At 41.0% G+C, this 25,213-nt stretch overlaps 2 protein-coding genes across 8 annotated transcripts in view; one reads left to right on the top strand and one right to left on the bottom strand.

Annotated features, from left to right (window-relative positions):
- The window catches only part of lima1a (LIM domain and actin binding 1a), a 30,535-nt gene extending 26,091 nt beyond the window's left edge, over positions 1 to 4,444 (top strand). For all 6 annotated transcript variants that reach the window (XM_044351763.1, XM_044351759.1, XM_044351762.1 and 3 more), the window contains 5 exons: positions 566 to 631; positions 793 to 844; positions 1,319 to 1,383; positions 1,482 to 1,615; positions 2,514 to 4,444. In XM_044351763.1, the coding sequence (XP_044207698.1) occupies positions 566 to 631; positions 793 to 844; positions 1,319 to 1,383; positions 1,482 to 1,615; positions 2,514 to 3,603 (1,407 nt within the window). In that variant the 3' untranslated portion in view covers positions 3,604 to 4,444. The remainder of the gene's footprint in view (positions 1 to 565; positions 632 to 792; positions 845 to 1,318; positions 1,384 to 1,481; positions 1,616 to 2,513) is intronic.
- A 1,377-nt stretch (positions 4,445 to 5,821) lies between these two features.
- The window catches only part of spryd3 (SPRY domain containing 3), a 64,350-nt gene continuing 44,958 nt past the window's right edge, over positions 5,822 to 25,213 (bottom strand). Inside the window, exons 8-11 of one of the 2 annotated variants that reach the window (XM_044351866.1) lie at positions 22,563 to 22,620; positions 15,668 to 15,787; positions 15,025 to 15,167; positions 5,822 to 5,993 (exon numbers count right to left, since the gene is read on the bottom strand). In XM_044351866.1, coding sequence (XP_044207801.1) covers positions 5,916 to 5,993; positions 15,025 to 15,167; positions 15,668 to 15,787; positions 22,563 to 22,620 — 399 coding nt within the window. In that variant the 3' untranslated portion in view covers positions 5,822 to 5,915. Of the gene's footprint in view, positions 5,994 to 10,855; positions 12,176 to 15,024; positions 15,168 to 15,667; positions 15,788 to 22,562; positions 22,621 to 25,213 lie in introns of those variants that run through there. The other variant, XM_044351865.1, reaches the window with a different exon arrangement.

Genomic DNA, 25,213 nt, shown 5'->3' with positions numbered 1-25,213 from the left:
ACCCAAAGGTCAAAAGGGTTCCCCAAGACTTTAGACTATTAATAGAAAGCCTTCGCTATAAGTGAAGCTATTGAGTTGCATCATGGTGATTGCTGGATTCAGCGTTTATGGATGTTGACCCATAGCAAGGACTAAAAGTCAGGATATCTCGGCCTCTGCTGCTTTGATTTTAACTCTTTTCTAAAAAATATTGTCTTCTGAATCCCCCAGTGTTCGGAAAATACAATAGTAAACTACTGGAATTCCCCTTTAACTGTCAGTATTTTACTTTGCTCACATACCTGAACTTCCACAGTACTTGAGAGGGTTTTTTTTCACTTCTCTGCCTGCAGCTAAAGCTTCCAAGGTGTCTGCTCTGTGCTGTAGTCAAATCCAATCACCCAAACTGACTCTGAACCGCAGGGCGGCCAAGATCACAGTGTCGTAAGCAAATAAACAGGCCACACGCAGCTCAGACAGTCAAATTTTTCTAGGTTGAAAGTCTGTCTCGTGTGTGTGTGTGTAAAGCGGCGACGTGGGTTAAGCGTTTTGTTTCTGAACTTCCTGTGTGTCTCTTGTCTCTCAGAACGATCAGCTGGACAGTTACTGTGGGAAGCAGAAGGAAAATGTCCCTCCGTGCTCTCTGGACATGGTGAGGATTATAACGTCAACACAACTGCCTTTACATGCCACAAACTGTCACAACCCTTTCAGTTTCTGCTCACTTACGTTATTATAAGTTACATGATATGTCAGATATGGTTGATGTTTCACTTCATGGACTCTTTCTTCTTTTTCTGTCATTTGTTACAGAGTCCAGAGTCTGAACCAAACAGCAGGAAGAGTTTTACCGCAGAGAGCAACAGTAATTTACTTTCCATGTCTTCATATGACTCAAGATGATAGGAATTCTTTTCCTGTAATGAGAACTTGGCAAGTCTCATTTAGAGTGGATGTTTGGGTTTAGTTAATGGGAGTCCACACAGTAATTGTGGCAAAACATGAAGCACCTGAAGCTGATTATTCTACTTTCAAAATAGAGTCCAGTCAGTAAGAGTTGAGTTATTCAGAAAGTAATTGATCTTTTTATTAATTTATCTACATTTCTATACGTTCTACTTCATACAGCAGTAATTATTTGTCTACTATGAATCATTTGATAATTAATTTCTAAACTGTATCCACTGCTTCATTTTTGGATCCCTGAACATCTAAAATTCACTTTATGTGGGGGGAAAAAGTCAAGCGCTCTTCTTTCATTAAACATGAAATCAGCTCCATCTAGTGGTCAGAACGCGTCACTGCCTTTTCTTACACTTCCCATTTCGTTCTCCCTCAGGTTCTGGTCCCAGCACCCCAGCATCCTCCAATCAAAGAGACTCTTCTCAGCCCAAGACTTCCAGGGTGAGTCCTTCACATCGGACACAAACACACACAAAAAAAAACACATTTCTGTTCTGTTTTTTTTTACCAATAACTGAGTTTACTTTGTGTGTGCGCAGAGCTTCCGCCTGCCGGTGAGGGAGACCTGTGTGTCGTGTCTGAAGACGGTTTATCCTCTGGAGAGGCTGGTGGCCAATCAGCACGTTTACCACAGCTCCTGTTTCCGCTGCTCGCACTGCAACACCAAACTCAGGTGAGGACTTAACTTAATCATTTCAAAAAGAGCCGGAGACACTGGAGGCATATTTTCTAGAGCTTTAAGGCACTAGACAGTCATTGTTTGTTCTTATTTACTAAACAACTACATCAAAGTTTGCGGAAGTAAAGCGGCACCGCTGAAAATTGCATGTTTGGGCTCATGCAAGATGGAAAGAGACACCCTGACTGCAAAACAAAATGTTGTCCTGGTGTCTCTTTTGGTGACATTTTGCAGCAGCTGAGCTTCAATATTTAGTTCACACTGACGAGAGGCTGTAACATCTGCACAGATGTTAGTCAAAATATTACAGTATACCACCAAACAAATAATTATATGAAACCATCAAAGGAACCTGAGATGCAGGTTATATTTTCTTAAAGCAGAGCTCTTCTTCTGTCAAACTGATTTTCTGATTTTATTGCATTTTAATGAAATGTTACTGTAGTCTAATTATACTGTGCAGCTGTAATATGAGGGGTAAAAAGAAACAAAAACTAAATTTGGTTTTGTTGGCAGACAAAAAAATATGACCAGGAGAAATTTAAACTGGGATCTCTTTTCAAAAAGGAAATGAAAGTCTCTTCAGACAGACAGACGGAGGCTTTGTGGCCCTCTGACCGCTGGGCCTTAAATTTAACATCTGGAAAAAGTCCAGACAGCTTACAGTTAATTCAAATTAGTTTAGCACAACACAAGATAAAAATGTGACGGTTTATTTTTCCACATCATTTTCTGTTTCCTGCTGTGGCCTCCTGCTTGAATTTCCTGGCTTTTAATAGCTCACATTAAGTCCAGTCCAGTGTCCCATGATTAGTTAAAAACAAATGAGCTATTTGTTGTTTGTTTGAATTTTCTAACTGTGTTTCCCTTTTTTAATTTCTATCCTGACTAGTTTGGCAAACTACGCCTCCCTGCACAACAACGTCTACTGCAAGCCGCACTTCTGCCAGCTCTTCAAGGCAAAGGGCAACTACGACGAGGGCTTCGGCCACCGGCCCCACAAGGAGCTGTGGGAGGGCAAAGGCGAGGCCGGGGAGACCTCGTCACAGTCCAACACTCCGACCAAGCCGAACATCCAGACCCCCACCCCGACCTCGGACCTGGAAAGCCCCAGCGTGGAGGACTCCCCGCTGGCTAAAGTCAACATCCTGACAGCCACTATGGAGGCTCTGGGACAAGGATCATCAGAGAAGGCTGACAGACCCACTGAGACCCGCAGGCTGAAAATCTCCTGGCCACCACGCACAGAGCCGGAGGACACGACCAGCCGCAGCGAAGCCGCGACAATCACAGACGGGGGCTCCGCCACTAAGCCCATCCGAGCCAAGTGGCCCCCAGAGGACGACTCCCCCTCCTCGCCTCCCGAGCAGGTCAGAGAGACGCCCTGCCTGCGCCGGAGCTCCTCCCTGAAGGAGCGCAGCCTGCCCTTCACGCTGGCCGGCAGCAGCACTCCCGCTCCCGAGGCCAGAAAAGAGAGTCAACCTCCTGCCATGGACGACCGCAACCTCAGCCCTGAACCCTCCAGCATGGAGCTGCAGCACGGCGGCCAGTCGTCAGACAGCCAAACACCCACCGAGGACAGCTGCGTGGACGTACACACCAGCTCAGGAGAGGAGGAGGAGCATGAGGGGGAGATGAAGAGTGAAGACATGCCAGAACATCCTCTCAACCAAGAAGAAGAAGAAGAAGAGCTTGACGGCACTCCACAGGAACAACCAGAAGAACAAGAAGAAGAGGAGCAGATGGAGGAAGAAGAGGACGGAGGTGTGTTGGAGGAAGAGATGCCTCCTCTGAAACACCAGGAGACGACAGAGCCCATCTCGTCTCCCGAGGGAGAGGTGGAGGCCAGCCGGTCCTCGCAGGACGTGGGCTTCTGGGACAGCGAGGAGGTGGACGAGAAGGAGCAGGAGGCGCTGACGGTGGAGGAGATGATCAAACGGAACCGATACTATGAGGACGACGAAGAGGATGAGGATGTATAAACTGAATAATCTGCTCTTGATCAAGAAGATGACAGCCATGGACATTTCTCCTTTTTTTTTTTTTTTTTTAAAGATGTTTTCTTCTTCTCTTCCTAAAAGAAAGTTGCTGCAGTGTCTAGTGTGAACTCTACTGAGCTCTTTATTTGTGCCTCTTTGAACAGTTTTGAAACATTTAAAGCCATTCCTGCAAGATAGTTTTTACAAAGACTGTCGGAGAATGTTTCCGCTCTGACATTTTAAATATACAATATTTAAAATTAAACCCCAAGTAATGAATATTTTTAGACAGAAACATCCAAAGGTTATGACACATATAAAAATCTGTTTTATTTGACTTTTGTAATTTTCTATTTTCATTCGATGCCTCCTAATCAGTCCATTATTCTGAAAAAAAGATTTAAACTACTGTTATGTACCGGTTTCATGGTTTTTGGGAAAAAAGCTCACTAAATTTGCTCTTTATAAAGTTTAATATGAGAGCTAAAAAAATGAAATGAAGCCCAGCACTTCCATCTGTTAACATTTCTCTCTTCTTTTTTTTTTAAATGATGGGTTTGGTTAGTTTTTGACACAACATCTGTAGAAAATACATCTGTCACTTTATTTTCAGTTGCCATTCTGTATGTACAAGTTAAACTGGAAAAAAAAACAAAAACATTTATGTTCCTTTTTGTTTCCATTTTTTGAAGAGTTATGTCTGGATCTGAATAATGTTGTACTGTTGTTTTTAAACCAGGGGACCAAATATCCTAGATTGCTACTGTTTAAATAAATTGTTATATACAAAATGTCTGAGTTGCTAATCTGTGTCCAATATGGCAATAAACTCAACTCCTGCTCAGTCTTGTTTGTTTATAGGCAGAGAACATCCTTAAAGACGCCACAGCCATGAGGCTTTATTTACTGTAAACTGTGGTTTGAGCTGAACGCTGACATGCTGACGTTTAGCAGGTATAATGTTTACCATGTTCACCTCGGCTCAGAATGTCAGCACGCTAACGTTTGCTAATTAACCTTAAACACAGAGTGCAGCTCAGGCTGACGGGAATGTCGTTAGTGTTGCCAGAAATTTGGTCAAAAATCAAAGTACTGGACAAATTAAATTAACCTCATGCTGGTGCTAGAGGAGAAGTTCAAGGATCAAAGTGGTTACTGCTCCTCTTAGAGGGGAACATTAATATCCCAGACTTCATGGCAACGCATTAAATAGTTGTTCGGTTAAAAGCCTGTGAAGATATTCAGTCTTCCAGGTCTTGGTATATCTAGAAGGGCTGAGTCGCCTCATCTGAAAGGCTCCTTCCTGGATGTGTTCAGTGAAAACCTCATGGTGGCGTCAGAGGACCATCAAAGTCAGTCAGAAGGGCTGCAACTAACTGACTGTTTTCATTATCAATCAATCTGCCAATTATCTTCTCTATTAGTTTTGTTTTCAGAAATTAGTTTAAAATGATTTTATAATTTTGTAGAGCAAATATTTGCCAGTTGCTTAAGAAATTACTTATAACAATTATTCAATTATCAAAATAGTTGTGCTGATCGACTATTCGTTGCAGCTCAGAGATTCATCCTCTGGGCTCCATGAACATCTGTACAAACTTTAAATCATCTGATAGTTTTCAGCTCTCAGTGGCTTGAAGGCTTGAGTACCACTTTCTAATAAATCACTGTTTAAAGGGGTTAAAAGTTGTTTAATAGATCGGTTATAAACCATTAATAAGAACATTTGTGTTGACAACTTGTAAGAAAATTCCTTTTATCATCCTCCAGCATGTCGAGTGTCTTTTTAGCTCTTTAATGCAGTCACTTACCTGAATCTTGACCAAAAACAATTTACAATAATAACAATTTATTAACACATCTAACTACTGACTTTACAGCTTTTTTTTTTTAGAAAGTGTGAACTACCAACAGAAAGGACATCAGTCAGATGAACCTGCCAACCTTTAGTGTTGTTCTTCTGGTCAATGACTAATTTCTACAACATTAGTATGTTATTAACAACTCATGAAGCCCTTTGTTACATCCTATAAACCCTCTTTTTAAAGGGCAATTATCACATTTAAGCACAAAAACATCACAGCTACTCAACTGAAGTGGTTTCATCTTTTAAGCAGCCTGTCTGTCTGTTGGTTTGTCAACACTTTGGTCCAGACTGAAATATCTCAACAACTATTTAATGAAATTTGGTGCAGACATTCATGGTTCCCAGATGGATCCTCCTTTTGGACTTTTCATCTGGTGCCACCATGAGGTTGACATTTGTGGTTCAGAGTGAAATATCTCGACAAACTTTGAGGAGTTTTCTATGAAATTTAAAGCAGATATTCAAAGTTCTTACAGGATACATCGTCAGGACTGTAGTGATCCTCAGACTTTTCCTCTAGCGCCACCTGCAGGTCAAAGATTTCACAGATTTTAGTACAATATGTGGGACATTCAAGGTTTCCAGACTATATATTCTAATGACTTTAGTGATCATCTGATTTTTCTTCAAGCAGCACCGTGAAATTCATCCCCAGAGGATGAATTTTAAGAACTTCCTGCCTTTTAATCTAGCACCATCATCTGGACAAAATTTCATTAACGTTATTCTTGGAGTAGACTACTCCACAAAGTATCGACCTTTCAGAGTAAAAGTGTCACAGCAAGAGTCACAACCATATTAGGGACGTGTGGCACTGGTTTTGAATACAGGTTGTGCTTCTCAATCTGCAACAGTATTTAAAGACAGAGATGTAGACTTTGTTTAAAAGTGATCAGTTTTATTATTCAGATTTTATTGAACAAAATAACTATAAAGAAAGCAGTAAAACCACTTATAATCTAACACTGTCTCAGATTCAATTCAGCCATACAAGTGCAATACCAATAGTTGATCAGCAGATGTCCTTTTGACTGTATTGAATGCTTCGAAACAGTGAATCATTTTCAGTACAATTGCTTCATATTGATTCAGTGCTTAAAAAAGCTTTGTTTTCCCCCCATCACCAACCTCAGCTGTATTTTGTGTTAAAGGACAAGTTCGCAGTTTTTTCAAGTCTGTTTTTAAACAACAGTCAGGAGCCCAAATGAACATTGAAACATGTTTTTCTTGCTGTAATCATTCCTTCTCTTCATACTGACCATTAGAAGATCCCTTCATAATGCACTTACAATGTAAGTGATGGAGGACAAAATCTACAGTCCTCCTTCTGTGCAAAAATGTATTTAAAAGTTTATCTGACGCTAATATGAAGCTTCAGCGTCCAAATGAGTCAAAGCAAGTAGATATCTTTCAACGTTAGTCTTTTTAGTGCCAAAGTCCCTCTTTTTGTTACTATACTTCCACCGCAGCTCAACAGGGAAACACTGTCCGAGGAAACACAAAGAGGGAATTTGATGCTTAAAAGACTGTAAATGTGTCAGATATCCACTTGATATGACTAACTCAGACTGCTGAAGCCTCATATAAGCTTCACATCACCTTTTAAATGCACATTTTGGACACACTGTGGATTTTAGCCTCCATCACTTACATTGAAAGCACATTTGAAGGGGATCTTTTAATAGCCAGTATGAACAGGAGGAATGATTACAGTGAGATTTCAGTGTTTATATGGACACTTGACTGTTGTTTTAAGATACACTTGAAAAATTGTAAACCTGTCCTGTAAGTACTACTTACCACGCTACCACAAACACAGTGAACATTGACAACATAGCACCTGCTAAAAGTCAACATGTTAGCATAATCATTGTGAGCATGTTAGCATGCTGATGCAAACAATTAGCCTCACAGAGCTGCAAGCATGGCTATAGATACATTAACAATGAGACAATCCACAATTTATTTACATTACTTAAATCTTTATTGATGATGACACACGTACTGAACAAGGCCATTATAGTGCAAGTCAACAAGGCAAAGAATTATTACAGGAGTCCTTGGTGAGTAAAGTTGGAGACGCTACAAAACCAGATTAGCTCTAATTTGGTTGAACTGTGAAACTTTTTGTAAACTGAGATTCTGAGTAAACTTTTAAATAAGTGACTTTTAATACCCTGAACTTAGATGTGGCTGAAATAGCCGCATCATTGTCTCATTAATATCTTTGCACTGTCTAGCATACGTTTTACAGTCCAGGCTGTAATAACCTGATCTTAATGTCTCTATCCAGCCCTGCAGGAAAAGAATAGACTGTTTACATATTACATTTTTACATGTCCTGTGGACCATCGGTGGCCCTAAAACAAACACAACAGCTAAAACAAAAACGTACAATCTCCAGCAGATATGTGATTTATTAGTTAACCCTGTGTAGTAATCTTTACGTCACTTTATATTTTCTAGCATTACTGTCTGCAGCATCCAAGTGTATGAATGATGCAGTTTGTCTACATGCTAAAACACGACAGAAACCTGCTATATGCAGGTACAGATGAATGCAGGTAACGCTTTATTTTACGTTATTTTAAATTGATTTCCTGGAAATTTTCTGTGTAATTTGCAGGTGTTTAACAGTTCATTTTTAGGATATTTTACAGAGACGGTGGTGCAATTTGTATAAATTACGAGAAAAAATTGAAAAAAGTGTTAAGTTTGTTTAGCAGTTTAATACCCACTCATTAAATGTAGTAGTTGTTTGCAAAAATCTTACTAAATTAGACTATTAATTCAGAAAATTTACTGATTTTTTTTTTTCAGCGTGTAGTTTTGTGTGTCAAACAGTATATTAGCTTACTAGCTTTATTCAATAATTTCCTAGAAGTAGCTTTTGTTTAACTGTTAATTCTTCTGACATTTCTTTGAAAGGGTTTGGTAGAATACATGAAATGTACAACCTAATATGCTACTATTTACTCTGACACCCAAAACTACACACTAAAAACTAAGTATTTTCTGTCAGTTAAAAAAAGAGTTAAGAGTCTAATTTGATAAGATTTTTTTTTCCAAATTAACAACTACATACAAGCCCAAATACTGTATAATGATCAGGGACTTACCAACTAAACCAACTCAACACTTTTTTTCCGTTTTTTCTTATAATTTGTACCAAATTGCACCACCCTCTCTGTAAAATGTCCTAAAAATGAACCATTAACCATTTTTACCTGCAAATTACTCAGAAAATTTACAGCAAATTAGGATAAAATTACAGGATTTGTAAGATAAATCGTTACCAGAATGTACATTATAGTTGATGTTTCAGTGCTGCTGATGTTGCTGATGGACAAATACTGATGTGTGACGTCTAGCGGCTGAACACACATCCCGGATGACGCAGAGTAAACTGATTTGATTAAGAGGTTGGTTAACCGATTTAGCTGATACAGTATAATCATGTTGATATAATAATTCCCTTTAATCAGACAGAAGGAAAAAAAATAATCAATCAGAATTATTTTCTGTGGAAACCAGCTTCCACAGACAACATATGACAACTTCGACAGTATTTCTCACTCAGCAGCTTCAGGTCTGTATCATGAAGCTCTCTCTGGGTTAGCCGCTTCACTGAGCCCGACACCGGCGATCCTGGATAATCAATATCATGACGCTGGTGATCAATAGGCTCAGTTAACTCTGGGCTTTCCTATGCAGCTATAAAGAAGTTCAGTTTTATAGACGCATATCACATACCGCATCACTTCTTCTGACTACAAAAGCAAGAAATCAGTTAGATGATCGATAGACAATTAACTGTCAACTATTCTGATAATTGATTTATCATCATTATCAAGTTCCAGTTTTTCAGTTGTGACATTTTTCTGTTTTTCTTTATAGTAAATAGATAGTTTTTTGGGTTTGAGACTATTAATCAAAGACATCAAATTGGTTTTTTAAGTATTTTTCACATTTTTTTCACATTTTAGACTAAACAATTAATTGAGAAAATTATCAGCAGATTCATTGATAATGAAGAAGAAATAATCTAAAATGTTTCTGTTTTTCTTTTTTTTATTTTGACTACTATAAACTCCTGTAGGAATAATGTCTATATTTTTCCAGTGATCTGATTGGTCAGGAGTTGAGCTGTTGACAGGTTTTGATCCTCAAAGCAGCCGAGGTTACCGTGGTGATCTACCTTGGTTAAAGTGAGCCAGATTTGTAATACTGTACCAGAAAACCTGAGTTCAGGTTCACAGCTTTTCAAGTCTGTCTTAAAACAATAATCAGGTGGCCAAATGAACATTGAAACTGATTTTTCTTGCTGTAATTATTCCTCCTGTTCATACTCACCAGTAATAAATTCAATGGAAGTGATGGGGGACAAAATCCATAACCCTCCTGTGCAAAAATGTATTTAAAAGTTTATCTGAAGCTAATATGAAGCTTCAGCATCCAAATGAGTCAAATCAAGTCAATATCTTTCCAAAGATAAATATCTTTTTTTTGTGCCAAATTCCCTCTAGTGCCAAGAGAGAATCTGGAAAACTGTGGAAGAGATCCACTCTCTTTGACTCACTCAGACAGCTGAAGCCTCAAATTATCTTCAGATGAATTTTTAAATACATTTTTGCACAAAACGAAGACTGTGGATTTTGGCCCCCATCACTTACATTGGAAGCACATTTGAAGGGGATCTTTTAATGACAGGAGGAATGATTACAGCGAGGAAAAATGTCTTTCAATGTTCATTTAGACACCCGACTGTTGTTTTAAGACTCAGATTCAAAAAATCGTCAACCTGTCCTTTAAGCCTAAAGCTAGCCGGCTAACCCGCTGATCTCGCTTCGTGATACAGACTCCTGGTTTTGCTGTCATACGCTGCGCAGACACACCACACGCATCACTAAAGTGCCGTTGGCAACACACACAAAAAGTAAAACCAGCAACCAAACATTATTGTCTTTATCTTAACAAAAAAAAAAAAAAACATCCAGCAGTTAATTCTACATCACATATGGCATCACAGAGAGGAAATTACCTTCTGACTACAAAAGCAAGTAATTAATTCATTCACTTAGCTCTTCAGCATCTCTTAAACTACTTGCTTTAAAAAAAAAAGGTCATTCTAATTTTAGGCTTCAAAAAGGTGGGAAAAGAAAATGCAGATAGGAAATAATCCTTCATATTGAGGGGAAACACGCACAGTGAGTAAAACCTCGACATACGGAGAACAAAATGTTACAATTACAACACGTTACAGTACGATGCAATCCAATACAATAGCCCTGCAACTTCTTCTTCTTCTTCTGTGTGAGGTTTACAAAGTTACATTTTAATTGATTTAACTCTATGGTTATTTTTTTTATATATATATATATATATATATATATATATATATATTTTTATGGCTGGTGTTGCATCGGACTGCATTATATCGGGAGGTGTTTCTGTTATTTTGTCCACCCACTGTAAGCATGTCTTCCCTACACGTCTACCCCCAGCCTCCCTCGTGTTCTCAAAGTGCTGAGTACAAAAACAAAATACATTCCCTGAACTTTTTTTTTTTTTTTTTTTGACGTAGAATAGAAATTTAAACGTGTATTCACCAGATTCCCCTTGTAGAAAATATACCTGACAAGTTTTCATTTGTAATCTGGCCTCCGACACGAAAAAAACTAGAAAACTTGCTGATCTATTCATCCACTTTTCCAGGAAACAACATCTTCTGTTTGGTTGCGATTACCAAACCTGTAACAACCCTCTAACAGTAATCATGGATGCATTTCTGAAAATGTCGAAACAAATCCACTGTTCGCTTCCAGGCAGCTCCAGGAGAGCAGTGTGAGGTGGGGCAACAGCAAGTCCCTGATCGCTCACAGGAGGGCAGCCTCTCCCAGAGAGAGGACAGGGAGAGGGAGGTCGAGAAAGAGAGACAGAGGGAAAGAGAGAAAGAGAGAGAGAGAGAGAGAGAGAGAGAGAGAGAGAGAGAAAGAGAGAGAGAGAGGGTCAGTTCCCTGAAACATAAACTGCCAACGAGCTCTGACTCGGCACAACTGTTGGCCTCGCTCTGCTTTGCTTGGGGTCGTGACAAATGAAATAAACTAAGTGTGCCAGACCTCATGAGAGGGATTTAACAGCTCAGTGTTTCAGAGACACACTGCATGCGTTACACAGCTGAGAAAAAAAAAAAAAGAGAGGTTGGATGATAGCAGTACAGATTGCATAGAATTAACAGTTAAATATCTCCGAGGAGTTTTTTTTTTAGCTTCTAGGTTCAGCCATCTACGCCCGCACCTTGCACGCTGTAACCTCCTCTCTGCTACCGTGCAACCAGGAGGACGATCCCGGTCGTGTTGCTGTGATGACGGTGAAATGTACGAGTCTTATAAATAAAAGCCGGGGCAGTGTCGAGGAAGATGACGAGGCGACGTGCATTACAGAACCGCAGCTGCTGTGTTTTCTGGCAAGTGGGGCTGTTAGCAGCATGCTAGGCTACCGTGGGTGAGCTCTACAGTGCAGCCAGCTGTTCGCAGGGGGCGTAACGAGTCCGGGGTCCGGGGTACTCTCGGCTCATCCGCTGAGAGGATGCAAATCCACTTTGACCTTCTCCCCGCTGCTCAGCATCCCCACGGTGGGGTAGAGACCCCCGGGAGGAACCGCCATCTCCCTGCGGCCCATTAGCTTCCCGTTCCTCGTGAAGAACACCTGCAGCACCACAGGGGGGCGATAGTGAGTTAAAGCAAACACACACACACAGAAAAAAAACCTTTCAGTGATGGTAAATCTGCTGATGGATCCAAAGGAATAATTAGCTGTTAAAGAAAAGACTTTTCATAACCGCTGATACTAAAACAAACTTAATTTGAGAGCTTTCAGTGCGCCAGTTGTAAACAGGAATTATGTGCTGTTAGGAAATATCATTAAACAAATAAGTGACAGTGTAATGTCTGTCTTCTTTGGGGGGGGGGGTGAAAAAAAAAAAAAGCCAATGTTTATAGTACATGTCTCTACTAAATCAGCGAGTGATCAAACATTATCTAGCTGTTCTCAAAAGAACACCAACAAGCTTTTCAATGCTAATACCGAGGGCTTCTTTCCAAGTCGGAGAGCAAATACCAACATACTAAAAACAACAAGTGAAGTACTGTGGAGTGTATGTCTTCGATAAATCAGGCTGAGTCACATATCAAACATTTACTGTACCACCCACTCTAAAAAGAAAGGCTTAACCGCTATTGAATTACAGATGAAGGGTGAGTGAAACTGCAACAGGCTTCGTTAGTTTGAACAACACCGGCAGCGCGGCGATTCAGTGTGTGTGTGTGTGCTGTGGCTTTTCTATTGTACAGCCTTATTGCACACGCACACACACACACACGCACGCACGAGCGCCTCGCCCTCCACACCCGCACACACGTGCAGCCGTGCCCACAGAGACCTCTGTAATGTCAAGGAGCAGTGCATTGAGGGTAATGTGTCCTGCTGAACAAATATTGACAAATCCCTGGATTACGACTCGGCCGATTCCATTCTCACCCACTCGGGTTTCAGTACCACATACACACACACACACACACACACATCCACCACCCCCCCCCACCCACCCCCTCCCCAAACTGAAAACCACAGTAATTAAAACAATAACAAACAAACAACAGTTGGAGCACGAAGCGGTTGGATGATTCCAGTGTGAAGGCGTGGTGGTGGTGGTGGTGGTGGTGGAGACGGAGGGGAGGAAGTGGTGTGCGGATCGCGACATAAAGGTCACGGAGCGATGGTGACCTCCCACAGGAGCCGAGTTACACCAGAGTAGGAGAGTAATCGCTGATGGTGCAAGGTCGCTGAGGTTTGCCAAAAGAAATAATAATAATACAATAACATACAAGGAACTGACCACCAATCTTGTACTTTGGCTATTTAGACTGTTGACAGTAATAATTGAGACACAAGGACGGCTGAGAGGTTGATGCTGCACTGTGTTTATGTACTAGAGATGATTTTAAAAAGGATTTGTATTTGACAAAACACAACCGATCCTTTCATTACTGCCTGCTAGTGTTGCAGCGCTGCTCTCCTTCACAACATCCTCCAGTCAAAGCGTCTCTCTTCTATACGAGAGTGAAAAAAAAAAAAAAAAACTCATTTGGATCGTTTAACTCAGACTCTGATGTACTGACTCTCTCTTCATTATTGGCAAAGAGCATCAGTGTATAAAACAATCAGCTAGCAGCTTCTCATTTGTAGTCGGGGCTGACGGTCGCAACGACATCGGTGGCGGCGGCGGCGGTGGCGGCAGGTCGTATCAGCTGTTGTAACTTAATTCTGTGAGTGATTTGATGACAGGCCAAAATTAAAAACTTGGCTGTCGCCTGGTTTTGTTTGTCTGCGCTCAGCCAAAGATCATCTGTGAGGGAAGTTGTAGTTTCCCCACAACGATGACTGATGACTGATCTGTTTGCTTTATAGTGGGAGTCGCATCAATTTCAGGAGTTTCGATCTCCAGTTTAATTTTTCATCGTTTCAGTTGATTCATTTGATATTTTGAAACCACGTCCTGGAGCGCTGGCCCCCAGTCAGAAGGCTGTACTTGTTATTCCAATGTGACAGATGCTTTTTAAAATCAACGTGGCATCAGTTCAGCTTCAGTATTGGCAGATAATCAATATTAGAAGGACTCAGATCAGTGTTTGGGGCTGGAAAAACTTGATCCAGACATCTCTAGTATAAACAGTATCTCTATTCTCCACCTTTGTATTTGGAGCAGTTTGTTAAAGGCTGGCAATTCCATTTTTTATTGTCAACAAAAAAACAATTGATCCTAATAAGAAACAGATATTGTTGCACATCCAGCAGTTACGGAGCAACATTATCATTCATTTGGAGTCGTGCGTCTGTCCACCTGGTGAATGTGAGTCCAATATTCACTCTCTTTTAACTCTTGTTTTTGCTCTCTACCAACTCCTGAGGGAAATATCTGGCTCTTTAACTGCTGAATGCTCCACTATGTTCACCAGCTAGTCTACAGCTAACTATGTTTATCTGTCATTTGGTGCGGAGTAGGTAGTGTACGGTGGGGTTTTTAGAGCTTTCCGTCTGAGAACAGCTGCCTGTTACGGCCAAAAACAACATTATGAGAGAGCTGAGAGTGAACCAAAACAGTCGAGTTAAGCTAAACATGAGCTGAAACTCACTGTGAAGCTCTTTAAAGCCGAGAGGAGCTGCTGATAATCCTCTGTAGGTTCATCATTAAGAGCCACGCCTTTCATTTATTACACTTATTATGGAAAATATCAATTATAGCTTGCATGAATATTCATGAGGGGTGTAATGTCATATTTTGGAGGGAAGTAGAGTTGCTTATGTCTTTCATTTTTTTTTCCAATTATTACCTTCATTGAATAAAAGCAGCTATTGACAAAGGCCTGATGACGCCTTCATCTGTCTGTCACGCAAGGGAACAAATTTCCTGTTTGAAATGCAAATCAGTCAGTGACGTGTTCAGTTTACATGTATGTTCTAAACAGCTGCGTCATGTCTGGGGGAGTGTTCCTCACCGTGACCTTCCTGCCTTCCTCTCCCCGCTCTACCTCTTCCCCATCTTCCTCTTCCTCCTCTTCGTCGTTGAGGTAAAATAAGTTCTGGACGCCTGCCTGACCCGGACGGACCTCCAGCCGCCGATCCCAGTCGTCCATATCACCTGAGGACATGTGTGTGTGTTTGTTTGTTTGAAGAAAAGGCATTAATGACCAGGTAACACAGAACAGTGAAGTAGTTAGACAGCAAAACATGTACCTGCAGGGTTATGACGCAACCTGAGATTTCATTTGTGCCGTCTTGTGCGTTGTGTGAATTTGAATAATTAGGATGATTTCCATTACAAAGTACAGAAGTACGGAATTGTTATCAAAGGTTTCGTAATGTGATGCAAATGCTCTGAAAGCACCTGAGGGATGGAAATCCTAAATTTGTCTCTCATGGAAAGGGGTTTTCCATGCAGGGGACTTTGCTTCACATCCATTTTTTCTTTCCCCCCCCCACATGCAACACAATGAACTCTATTAAGACCCAACGTTGCCAAAACCGTCTTATGCTAAAACCACGATAAGTAGATATAAGAGCGAAACCTCCCACGGACACGCGAACCACTTTAGAATGAATGACTAGTGTAATTGTCCCACCCGAACCCTCCGCCCTCACCTTCTCCGTCCAGGATGTAGTCTCGTGGAAACATGATGCCGCAGCCCATGATGTCACCTTTGAAGCAACGAGGACCGAAAGCGTCCCCGACCCCGCTGCCGTGGAAGATCTTCCCGTCATCTGTCAGGAGAAAAGGAAACTTTTTTTTTTTTAATTGAGCCGTTTATCATGTAGTCTGTTTACCTGTGAGGTTATTTTTATACTTCCGTTGCTCAACTTGACCCACAAGACTACTTGTTTAATGTGTTTACAGCCTGTTTATATGTGCATATATACAATATAGAGCTGGATGTTCTGTAAAAGGGCAAAGCAGCACTAGTAAAAACACCTATCTTGCAAAAAAAAAAAAGACATCAACAACATCCAAAAGGAAATCATCAAAACAACACATACTACAGTTGCGAGAGACAACAATGGAAAAAAAAAAAAAAAAAAAAAAAGAGCAAAAGAAAAACATTGCAGAGGTAGCCTGCAGACGAGCTCTCCTCAAGCGAAGCGGCGTGGCTGCTGCTGGTAAATATTTATGGAGTTGTCATGGGACCCGTCCCCGGCTCAGGATACTGTTTAAACAATCTCTATCTGAGCACCGGGAGGGAGACGGAGACACTGTATCATTACGGCTCCCATGCGGGCCCTTGTCACAACACCACACACTAGGCAAACAGTGAAGCCACGCCGGCACAGGCGCAGCGTTGCTAAAAATAGCAGAGCAAGGGCTTTGGAGAGTCACAAGGGCTGGCACTGGAGGTGAGCTGGGATGTGGAAGTCTAGGTTTTTGGGCCCAAGGATAGAGCCAGTTGACTGGGACGGGAACGGTGGGAGAACTCTCTGGCGGAGCGTCAAGGGGCTGGAAGGATGTTCGCTACAGCAGCTGGAGGGATTTTTTCATATTCTTGCAAGTTCGAGTTCGTTGGCTCGTTTTTTTATTCAGATTATATTTATATATATATATAAAAAAAAAAAAAATCGCCGACTCCAACTACCTAAACAAATTTAAAGACTTAAATTAATGGCGTAAGACTTTAATTATCCTTTAAACACACTGTTGTTGCTCTCGCTTTTACTGGAGAGGAGCTTGTAAACACACACACACACTGTTATGGTTGAACGGTCTTTCAGAGTTTTGTTTTTATTATTGTTTGATTCTTGAGTGTTCTGTATATTTAATAATGAGATCGGGGCTGTAACGATCAGTCGATCGACAGAAAATAAATGAATCATCAGCAATTGGAATCTATTGTTTGTTTAAGTCATTCATTAACGGAAAATACACCGTACTGTCTGTTTCCAGCTTCTGAAAATGTATTTGTTGCTGTTATCTGTTTGACTTGTGTTCCAATATTTCTTGATATTTTGTAGAAAATCAATTATTCAGAGGAAATTTTAAAAAAAATGCTTACTAGATAGTGACAATTAGTTGCAGCTGTAAATGAAATCTTCTGGATAAACATTTGAATAATCATGACTTTGTTTGGTTGTATTCCATCATATCACAACCTAACACTCTTTTCCACATATTCACCAAGAAAACTAACAAACCGACATGAAACATGAAGATGTAGACGAACAAAACAAACTTGTGAACCGTACATAAAACAAGTGTTATGCATAAAATTCAAGCACGACACAGCACTTATTTCCATCGTGGTCCTGAAATAGCCTTTAAGTTCCAGTAGGATTCATGTACCTGGCAGCTATAAAGCTACTTTTGAGCAAAACAATCAGTTCTTACTCGAGTTACTTTTCTCGGGCGTGCTTTGGTACTGAAAAAGGTTGGAAATCAATATTCAGGAAGCAAGCTCATTTCGGGGGCTAGGGTTGTGGCGGAAAATGTTAAAATTTATGTTGGAGACAAGAGAGTCTAAAATTAGCATAGAGGTGCTGACCAGAGTTTGGCTCCGAGGCTGCTGCTGCTGCTGCTGCTGCTGCTGCTGCTGCTGCGAGCGTAGGGAGCAAAAAACACACTGGTGATGGTGTTAATGCAAAAAGTCAAGATCACAGACTGAGGCGGTCTCCGGTAAGGCTGAAGGTGTTAGCTAATGTGACCGCCGCCAGGTGTTAGGGGGTCTAAGGTTGATTATAGGAGTAACAACAAGGTGAAAACTGGAGCCGTGTTCGGTGGTGGGGGGGTGAGGTGGGGGGGGGGGGGTTTGGAGAGGAGCCCACAGGAGGAGAGGGCAGGCTCTGTGGCTCCTGAGCAGCTCTGGGAACCTGGCGGAGGACTGAGACCAGCTGGGAACAGGAAAACAGGATTTCTCGTAACATGAGAGTTTGTCTGGAAAAGACTGGGCTTCCCTGCCCGGAGAATAATGACTTCACAGACTCTTAAACATGAAAAAAAATTAAAATATATTTATATTTATATTATTCCGTGAGCCCAAACACTCAAGCGTGAGTTTGCACATGTTCCTAAGGATTTACGATAGATTCAGTCTGCAGCTGCTGTGAGACTTTATCACAAACAAAGTGTTGAACTGCTGATATATAATATAAAATATAAAGTATATTCCCCTTTAGAGCTGTACTAGTCAATTAATTAATTAGTTGATTGACAGAAAATTAATAGATAACACAATTTTCACACAAAATTGGCAAAAATCTATGGTTCCAGCTTCTTCAATGTGCTTTTCTTTGTTTTGTATGAAAGTAAACTGAACATCTTTGGGTTTTGGACTGTTAGGCAACATCAACTTGTATTTTTGGAGATTGTAAGCACATTTATTCTGATATTTTATAAGCCAAATGATTCATCACTTTGTGGATTAATCAGGAAAAATAACTGGCAGATTAATCAGTCATGAAAATAATCACTAGTTACGACCTTCATCCTCTTAGTCATTTGGTTTGGTGACGTCTATAATACGGACACACACGTGGTTTGGGTACATGATTGGTTCAGATAGTGTTTAATGTGTTTACCAGACTCTCTCTCTCTGTGCCTGTTAAGGCCATTCAGGTCATGGTTGCTGCATCCTTGCGGCTGCGAAGCTCCGTGTGATGTAAATTTCATTATCTCCTACTGTCCATGAGGGTTTGCATTGACCTTTGTGGACGTCCGTGTGCATCCCAAATTTGGCTCTATTCCCCATCCTTGATCCAATTCTAGTTAAGAGGTTGAACACACTGTTTTTTTTTTTTATTTCTTCTTGTTGTTCAGCTAGAAGCAACAGAGAAAGAAGCTCTTCTTCTGTCATGAGGTCGCCATCTTGTTCTGAATTCATCTGCATACGTAGATCAATGATTGTAGTATGCGTGGAAGCCCGAGCACTAACAAGTACGAACAAAGCTTTATACTTAGTGTTAAACTGTCATCCAAATCCATTTTTGTCCCATTAGGTAAGACGGTGATATTATCTCCCTGCAAGACATGTTTCTAGTGAATAAATGTTTTTGCTGAACCTGAGCTGGAATCAGATTAGGGCCCACCACAGAAGTTAGACTGAGCCCTATTATCTCAGGTTAGCTTGGTGGTGAAGGATGGATGGAGGCGGTGGCGGTAGGGCACAACATTCGGCTGCGGGTGTTGAGTCATAGCACGTGTGAGTCACTGATGGGGGGTTTTGGAGGGGGTGACAGGGTTAATGAGGCTTGCTGAGGAGCACTCACTGGTTGGATGGCTGGTTGCCTCTGATAGGGCCCACAGGGGCCCACGGACCATTAACTTGCGGAGCCAACCCAAGCCAATGCACAGGATGGAGGTCCACGCTGGGCCGGTTCCCAACACAAACACTCATGGTAACACCAGCGCAGGCCAAGGAACTCTCAAAACTATACAAGCTATACAAAGGAGCTGGGGTATAGTTGGCAGGCATTTGTGTATATAACTGGAATATATCTGGAATAAAATAACAACCTTAAAAGTCAATAATACACATCACGTGTGAGCCAGGTCAACACTGGTCGCGTGCCCAATACAACACACCATAAATCAGGATGACACGAATAGAAATCGACTGTACGTGTAAAGTGTAAATAAGAAAATGAGAAATGTTGCACTGGATCATTTTGTAATTTATGCACTTGCCTCATTTGCTGCGTAATATAAAACTATGCACAGTTTTCTTTTAATGCTAAATATAAGATAAAAACATTACAAAACACTCACAGTGCACTAAAGAACAGCATGGGGTACGATAAAAATATAACAATGAGTTTCAACAGTCTATACGAAGCTAAAGCCTGCCAAGAATATTCTGGCAGACGTTTAGCCTTTTAGATACTGAGGTCAAATACAAAAACTAACCATAAAAGTTAATAACAGAGGTACCACGTGTCACAGAAACAGCTCTTCACAGCATTCTTGGCTCGCACTGAACAGGAAAACCAGTGTAACACAGCTAAAGTCATTCCTTCTTTAAGTAATTTCTGCTGTGGTTATATGACCTAGTGTATATAATACTGTGTATACATTAACTTTTTGTCACCCTGCCAAAGAGCATCTGCATGCAATTCTTGAGGTTCCTGAGCGAGTCCTGTGTGAATCTCGGATGCGTCGTCTCGGAGCGGAGGGGAGATATGAAGAAGAGGCCCCGGCTGTTGATTTTAAGTAGCTGGATCGGAGCCTGCACCTTAACCCAAGCATGGGAAGGCAAACCTCATACGCACAGCGTGGAAAACCACATACATCATTTTAGTCTCTAACAAATAAGATGAATGGGAGCTGTGCTGGGGCGTGCACATTTCTGTGGTGTCCAGCGCACAGCAGCCAAAGCCGAGGCAGACCACAGCGCTAGACCTCTGGGACTGGCATGATGAGTCTTCTGAACGACTGGCCTCTTCTGTCACTCAGCAATGAGGTATCATCCGCAGACCCCCGGGGGGCAGGACGCGCAGCATCAACTGTTATTATTATTAATGTATCCTTAAGTTTAAATGGAATCTGCGAAGGGGATACGGAGGATTTAGGACTATAAACATCAACCCGAAACATGAGTGGAATGTGCGGAGTGAACGAGAAAATGTGTTTTGATAGCTGATTTGGAGGTCAACTGGAAGAAAGTATATAAACCTTTGTCTAAAAATAAAATCATACACGTTTCCTGTTGGGAAAACATAAACAGAATGTGACATTTATGGCGTGTGAATCATTCAGAGTAAGAGCAGCTGAAATTCCCTGTGAGAAAAGATTAACAATAGGATGCTTCAGACCAAAAAATAATGCTGATAAGCCAGCTAGCTCCTAACTGCTTTGGTCAGATAAGGACTAACAAGATCTTGACTGTGACAGTGGATTGTCAGATAAAGAGCTGGCGACCTACTGTAGCTGTAATAACAACCACCTACCTATTCTCATATCATGGGAGCAGGGGTTTGATAGCTAATCTCTTAGCACTGATAGCGCAGCGCTGCTGAGGCCTGGAATGGGAGCTGTGGGGGTTTTTTTTTGTGCGGATGCCTGTGCAGATAATGTTCACAGGCCTGTGGTCGTGAATAACCAAGACTTAACGTGTGTGTGTGTGTGGAAGCAAAGGAAGAGATAAGTTTGAGAAAAAAAAAATAGTTTCTTCTGTCTTGTTTTTTGTGGTCCATCACTTGAGAGGCATTTAGATGATGAAACTCCCACAGAGTGAGAGAGAGAGAGAGAGAGCAGGAGATGGAGATATGATCCTTCTCCTCTTTCTGATGCTGTCACCATCTGTTTTATCTGCCTGCTGCCCTTTTATCTTCCTGCAATCCTCCTTGATCTCTGTTTGTGCTAGGCACCTTAACATCCAGCTGAGACGCTGCGCCCTGTGATGTTTGTGTCTTAAAAAGGTAGCTGATAGATGCTTCAGAGGAAGAATCTCCAATTTATTTATTTCATTCAAAAAAAAAAAGGGGGGAATTCCAGAGAAATACTGCAGACTGATGCCGACCCAAACAGCCGACGGCTCATTTAAGTCCGAGTCGTGTTACTTCTTCATATTCAGTTTTCATTCGGGTAAAAAATATTTTTGATTGACAAGTTGCGATTCGCTATGCGTGTAGGTTTACGACCGCTAGCCTCCGCTTCCAAACAATGCGAGCATGATGATAGATAAACGTTCCTATCTGTCTCTTTCAGTCCCGCCCTGACATGCTCTATATAAATGTGTGTGTGTGTGTATGCGTGATCAGCTGAGAGGTTGTGTCCTGCCGAGTAGAGAGCGGAGAGTTCAGCGTTTGACAAAATATTAGAAAAAAATAATTGATGACAAAACACATTAAGAGTCGCATCGATCGCACAGACAGGGGACGTCCTTATTAGACGGGCTACTTCGGAAAAAACACCGTCGGCAACGACTTGCACAGTAAGTATTTAAAAAGTCCACTGAAAGCGCTGCAATTATCTTTATTTACATTGTGCTTTTTACAGCTAAGACGCAGAGCAAACACACACTGAAACAGGCAGTGTTGTCAAAGTAACAGGCCTGTGTGTCATATGCCTCGGCTTCACGTTTAAATTTTACAGTTTAAAATGTCTTTTATATTTCTTTTGCCATTGACCGATTATACAAACTAATGTCAGATGCCTCTAAATCATGTTTTAAAAATAAAATATGATGTAATGGAACTTCCTGCAGTAGTATATATGTTTTTCCACATCATACATTTTTATCTATGGTTTACATTCTTGGTTATTCTGTCATTTTCTCCTGCTTTGTGTGTAACAATGTTCATTCTTAAATCATAGCTGCTTACTGCTTGTAGGTGTGGAGGATATCAATAGAGAAGAAAAGCCAGCAAACTTATTAAAATATGCAAAAAAGTTGTGTATATGATGGAATAGTGGCTTTTGAACCTGCCAAATTTGGGCTTTTAAGGCCAAAATTTTTCTCCAGGAGCGCCATGACCTCGGACCCTCCAGGCTGGCGACTCCATATCCTTTTGGGAAGCACTGAGAGAAAAAAAATGTGGAACGAAGTTAAAACCTCACCTGCGTGGTAGGCCACTGAACCTCGGCTCCATCCCGGGTGTCTGTTCCTGGGGTAGTCCTGCACAAACACAAAGTCACACAGGTCATAAATACACGTTTTCACAAGTCATTGATGAGATAAACGTTTAATCTTTGTATTACAGAAGAACACGCCAAGAGCCTGCAGGCTTTCGTTCAACCAAAATTACACATAATTTCACTAATATCGAGAATAAGCGAAATCAAATCGAGGTTTTAATCTTTTATTGCAACGATATGAATTTTAGTTTTCCTGGCAGAGACCGATGGAGGGAGTTCAACTTCTGGAAGCGGGCGGCGGAGTAACAAGCGAGGATGCAGAGATCAGCGTTTTGTTGTATGCAGGCTGAACGAGCGTCGAATGTTTATATGGACCACCTATTGAGAGGAAAAGTCATGGATACATTTTATAAAAATGATTTTCGTCCCAGGCTTGAAATACAGCGAGGCTCCGTTTCTCAGCGAGAAAGCCAATAAGCGTATTTCCCCAAAATGTCAAACTAGTCCTTTAACCCAACAACACAACACACAAAATGCTTACTAGTACTCCAGAGTAGTACTCCCTCTTGGTATATTTTTAATTATAAAACCACTCCAGACAAACTTCCCTCATATCTACTATCTGTCCCTGGCGTACAGACGGAGGCGAGAGAGAAAGCTTTAATGTTTTCACTTGCAGAAGGAAGTTCAATTAAAGAACTCGGTATCCCAGACTGAATTCAAAGATATTATAAACTCTATGATGAATGATTACTAATAAATACTAATTGTCTCTGTTTTACGCTTTAAGTTTTCTTAATACTGACAACTGTTTTCTAACTTAATCTGTTTTATGAGCCTTCATACGTCCTCATCTGCTTTTAGCATCGTTTTAATTTATATGCCTGATGTTGTATTTTCCTGTCTGACACTTGACGTCGGGTCCAGGTCTCCCATGAAAAAGAGGTCGTTTGAATAAATTATAAAATAAAATTTAAAAAATAAAAACAGTCGCCTCTGGACGGGCGTTCAAATTGAAATGAGCCAGTTGTTGTGTAGCTTCAGGTAGCGACCAGAATGAAATGCGATCCAGGAAGCTCAGTTTGAATAACATCTATAAATTTTAAGGCTCATCGGACACCTAAACGCAGCACAGTAGTTTATACTGTAATACTCACAGACAAGATTTTACAACTCTGGAAAAGTTTTTGTCTTGATTTCAAAATGCTACTGTTGGTTTATAAAAGCAGTGAATGGTTTACGACCAGAATACATTTCTGATCTGCTGCTTCGATATGAACCGTCCAGACCTCTCGGGTCCGTCTGGGAGCGGGGGTCTGCTTTCTGTCCCCGGAGTCGAAACTAAACATGGAGAAGCGGCGTTGGGTTTTTAATGCTCCACATATCTGGAACAAACTCCCAGAAACCTGCAGGTCTGCTGTAACTCTCAGTTCCTTTAAATCACAGCTGAAGACTTTTTCTGTATCGCCGCTTCCTTTTAGTAAATCAAATTTGAGGCTTTTGATTCATTTCTTGCACTGGGCTGTAACTTTTATCCTCATATTTTATCTGTCTCATTCTATTTCAGCTTATTTTTATCTTCTATTCTCCTCTCTTTACTCGAGGAGAACTCTTTAATAACTGTGTTTAACTGTATTTAAATGTCCTATTATGATGTGTTTCTTTTGCGCTTTGTCTTAATGCTTTTAATGTTTTATGTAAAGCGCTCTGAATTGCCTTGTTGACGAGATGTGCTATCTAAATAAACTTGCCTTGCCTTGCCTCGCCTTGCATCACGGCAGTTGCGAGGTAAACAGTAGGAATACTTAGTTTACATTACAAAGTGATCTACCAGGAATGTGCGCTTGCATGTAAGTGGCCAAAACAAGCGCTTTGCCGGATGATGTCATGGGTTGTGGAAAAAGTTGAGTCAGGACAACTTTTTTTTTTTTTTTTTTTTTGTGCCGGAGACCTCTGCGTCGACACCCCCACCAACACCAACGGACTGAACCCATTCAAATGAATTAAAGGCTGCGTTTTTTGTTTTGTTTTTTTTTTTCCAATATAGAGCTAATGTCAGTAGAATGAGTAGAAAGCCAGGAGACCTTTTGAGGTTTTTAGTAAAAATCGGGTTGCTGTATTCCTTTTTACCCATGTTAACATATTAATGAGTGTGGATTCCTTTACGTCTGCCCCTCTGTTTTGGAAATCTGTCAGTGTCTGCTACTTCTCTCTCAGTGCTGAGGATGTGTTTGTCTCTCTCTCTCTCTCTCTCTCTCTCTCTCCATCTGTCTGCATATATAGTATGTATGTCTTTCTCCAGGTTTCACCATGCCAACAGAAATAACTAGTGGGCCAACTTTTTCGGATAAGATCAGAGTATGACTCAGAGGTAATTACCAGAGATTTTTATCCGTCTTCTAGGCTGCACCTCCATTACTGTAGAAACACACTACTGAACAAGAGAGGAAGGAGGAGGAGGAGGAGGAGGAGGAGGAGAAGGAGGAGGGCAATGAAATAGTGCTCCTCTTTCATCTCTCTGTAGGCTACATCTTCTAAATGCTTTCTTGTTCACATATTCTCTCTCTCTCTCTCTCTCTCAGGTAAACTCTCCCAACTGCGTTTCATTTCCGTTAGTATTAACAGGCAAAAAA

Source organism: Thunnus albacares, chromosome 5 (genome assembly GCF_914725855.1).
Source record: "Thunnus albacares chromosome 5, fThuAlb1.1, whole genome shotgun sequence".
NCBI classification, from domain to species: Eukaryota; Metazoa; Chordata; class Actinopteri; order Scombriformes; family Scombridae; genus Thunnus; species Thunnus albacares.
Note: the sequence above shows the minus strand (reverse complement) of the source record. Positions and strands in the feature narration are given on the sequence as shown.